General features: G+C 51.4%; 1 protein-coding gene across 2 annotated transcripts in view; it reads right to left on the reverse strand.

Moving 5' to 3' along the window:
* Positions 1-3448, reverse strand: part of RAE1 (ribonucleic acid export 1) — a 21297-nt gene extending 17849 nt beyond the window's left edge. For both annotated transcript variants that reach the window (XR_004297441.1, XM_032387713.1), the window contains exons 1-2: positions 3240-3448; positions 555-651 (exon numbers count right to left, since the gene is read on the reverse strand). Coding sequence is in view for 1 of the 2 variants with exons in the window: in XM_032387713.1 (XP_032243604.1) it covers positions 555-644 (90 nt within the window). In the remaining variant the exon portion in view is untranslated. The remainder of the gene's footprint in view (positions 1-554; positions 652-3239) is intronic.
* Between the last annotated feature and the right edge of the window lie 417 nt (positions 3449-3865).

Below are 3865 nucleotides of genomic sequence, written 5' to 3' on the forward strand. Positions count from 1 at the left end.
AAGTCAATGTTACAACATAGGAATCATCAATTTCATTCAAAATTGTTTTCTTTCTCACTGAACACTCATGGTGGACTTTCCTTGTGCTAAGAACTAAGTGAACTGGACCTCTCTTGCTTTGACCCAAAGAAGGAGTCATAAAGGAGCTAGTGGAAGGGCTAGCACTGCTGGGACCTGAGGCAGCACTCTCAATGAAATGCCCAGGATGATGTTTTCCACGTGAGAGCCCACCAGTTCACTCTGGCCCCAAACTGCTCGATCAGAGCCATTGCCTGCCCCCACCCCAATGTAAATTCTGATTCAACAGTTGTGGGCTGGGCCCTGGGAATCCACAATTTTAACAAGCACCTCAGTGACTTAAGTGAAGAAAGTCAGGGGGCACAGGACACTAGCACAGGGGACACCATTTCTGTGCTCCAAGTTTGAGAAAGTGGGCTAGACAAAGTTTCAGAGCTTTTGACCCAAAGGAGGCTCCCAAGCTATCTGGATCTCTCTCACTGTGGGAAACCCTGGGCTGTAATTTCCTAAACATCCCGTGAAACTTCATGTGGTACCTTCATAGGGTTGTGGTTATCTGTGCTTGTGCTGCCAAACATGCTGGTCCCACTAGTTCCAAAACCCGAGGTGGTTCCAAACAGACTCATTTTGGCCCTAAAAAATAATGGAAAACGTTAAGGACAGGTCCTTTCTTCAGTAATCAATATCCCTGAGAGCTAATATAAAGCTAATTAAGCCACAGAAGGGAAAAATGACTTGATGCTAGGTTTCTCTCTTTTAAAGAGATCTAAATACGGATAATCGGGGCGACTGGGTGGCTCAGTCAGTTAAGTGTCTGCCTTCAGCTCGGGTCATGATCCCAGAGTCCTGGGATCGAATCCGGAATCGGGCTCTCTGCTCAGCGGGGAGCCTGCTTCTCCCTCTGCCTAAAGCTCTGCCTACTTGTGCTCTCCCTCTCGCTATCTCTGTCAAATAAGTAAATTAAAAAAATTTTTTTTAAGATTTTTATTCATTCATTTGAGACACAGAGATACAGAGAGAGAGCATGAGCAGAGGGAGAGGCAGGGAGAGAGGGAGAAGGAGGCTCCAGGCTGAGCAGAGAGCCCTACGCAGGGCTCAATCCCAGGACCCTGGGATCATGACCTGAGCTGAAGGCAGACACTTAACCATCTGAGCCACCCAGGCGCCCCATAAAATCTTTAAAAAAAAAAAAAAAAAAGTGTTAAGTAAGTGCTTTTTAAATATGAAATATTTTAGAACAGTTTTTGATTTATAGAAAATTGTAAAGACAGAGTTCCTATACACCCCATATCCAGTTTCCTTATTTCCTTCTTTCATTTGTCACCATTAGTAAACCAGTACATTACAGCAAGTACTTTCAGTCACCAGCTAGAAAATAAATTCACCCCTTTCTTACATAATTTGAGACACTGAGCTTTGCACCAGGAATACAACAGTAAACCAGCAGAAGGCCCCACTCTTCCAGGTCACCACTCAGTGAGAATTTACTTTCCTCTTACTAATTTCTACACTCTGGCTTAGGTCCTATGTCTGCATGAAGTTACTAAGGAAAGCAATTAGTCCTGGCAAAGATTCAGCAATTTCTCTGTAGAACGAGTTTTAAAAAGTAATCCACTTGGTTTAACTGAGTATCAAAAGGTCTAGTATTAGGTTCTGAACAACAGAGAATGGGGAAATTGCTAGGGATTTTGGAAAGGCATTTGGGATTCCCAACTTCATGAACAAAATGAGTGGGATATCCTGGTCAAAGCAACAGCTCTGAGCACGTTAATATCTCAGAAGCAGCTCCGTGAGAGGCCGTGGTGTGTGCCAACTACCTGTGCCTCAAATGTCAGGGGGGCACTTAAACACCAGTTAACCGCATGAGTGAACAGAGGAGTAACAAAGCTACTGCAGTCACGAGCTACGGGGCTTTACGCAGGTTATTTAGCCTTGATTTTCTCATCCACAAAAAGAGATTCACTAACATCCAGTTCACGGAATCATGAAAACCAAGTGAGGTCGCATGCCCGGGGCCTGAAAATTCTTTCTTCTGTTCCTTCCCTCTCTTCAGCTATCAAGTTGGGAGAGAACATTTCTGGCATTTGGGATGAACTTAGGGAAGGAGCAAGGGTCATCCAAGTATCAGTCAGCCTATGTGGAGCACACGTTACACAGGGCATGGGGAGCCCTCAAGGAGCTCGGAGGACACGTGTACATCTCCAAACAACCTCCGTGCCCGCGCCGCATTCGGCCTCTCCCGCTCTGGGGGCATCCTTTCCACCTGTGAACACGGCGAGCTCAGCCCTGCCCTGCAGCACTTCTACTATCTGCTCCTTCCGCCTGGGATGATTCGCCCTCTCCCAAGCCTCCAGCTGTCTCGGTCTGTCTCCTGAGAATGCTGGGGGGTGGGGGTGGTGACGGAGATGTTCTCAAACTGACCTGCGGGGGATGCGTACACAACTGTATTCAACTTCCCAAACTCATCAGAAGGCCCACTTTAAATGCGTGATAGCAGGTAAGCTGTACTTCAGTAAAGCTGTTAGACCTATCTTTTCCCCCTCAGAGGCCCCACTGCCTTCCTGATTTAACATATCCAACCTCAGGTAACACCACCCTGTCCTCCTCGGAGCACCTGTCACGACCTAGTACTGTGTGCCATCAACCTCTTCCCCAGCAAAACGTCAGCTCCAAGAACAGAGGGCGGTCTGGACTCCTCTTAGAAACAGCCGGCGCTCGGCAGGGAGCCCGGGCCAGGGCGGCTGGTAGTTAACAGACACTTGCCTGGGGGCAACGAGTCTCTGTGTTTACAGTAAATACTTGGCAGAGGAGGACGGAAACAAAGGAACAGACAAGTTTCAGAGATAAGTGCAACGAAGAAAGGTTAACGCGGGAGAGACCGAAAGGGACGGACGCCCTTCTGTAGAAGAAGGGTCAGGGAAGGCTTCTCCGAGGAGGTGGGAGCACGTGTCTGATAAGCCAGAACTGTTAACAGGGAAGGACGGAGACGACAGACGCTGCCATCAACTCTGGGACCCTTCCCGGTGCCTCAGTTTCCCCAAGAGAAGGACGAGGGGGTTAGACCCGGGGAGACCCCAGAGCCCCTCCCAGGGGCCAGTAATGAAGCTCGCTAACCGGCCGGCTCGCGCCCAGGGGCATCGCTGCCCGGCGCACTCCGCCGGGGGGCCGGGCATCGGAGGCGTCATGGCGGCGGGGAGCGAAGGAGGCGGCACGGGGCCTACCTGAGAGTCACGCCGCGACGGGGAGCCGGTGGCGGGCAGCGGGAAGGACTCGGGAGCCTGCGAACCCGCCCGGGCGCGGAGGTGGCGAAGGCGAGCCGCCGCGCACAGAAACCCCAAGGGCCCAAATACCCTCACGCCGGTGAAGGAAACGGCCCCAATTACCGTGGACCCACCGCGCAGGCGCCTCGGAGCCACTTCCTGTGTCGCCCGGAAGGCAGGGAAGGAAGAAAAAGGCTTCCCCCTCCCTGGAGGCGAAGGCACATGCGCAGAAGCGCCATTGACGCCGAGACGGAGTCCCCGTACCAGCAATTTGCGGATTGGTCGAAAGTTGGTGTGGCCGCCTGCATGTTGCCAAGCAACCGTTTTGATAGATTCGCAGCCCAGCTGATGGATGGTCGTTAGTATTTTCTCTTGAGAATTACGTCCAGCATATTTCTGATTCCCGCCAACCCAAGTCCAAAGCCATTCTCGGAGAAGCCGATGGAACGATGCCTCGGTCGGCGGTGAAGTCGGCCAGCCTGGGTTCCGGCCCTGGACCTCGTGTTTGCCGATTGGGGCGTCGTAAGCCATCCCGGGCTCTTTGGGCCTCGGTTTCCCTCCGTAAAATTGGTATAATGATGCCCGAC

The sequence above is a fragment of the Phoca vitulina genome, unplaced genomic scaffold (genome assembly GCF_004348235.1).
Source record: "Phoca vitulina isolate PV1807 unplaced genomic scaffold, GSC_HSeal_1.0 scaffold50, whole genome shotgun sequence".
Lineage (NCBI taxonomy): Eukaryota > Metazoa > Chordata > Mammalia > Carnivora > Phocidae > Phoca > Phoca vitulina.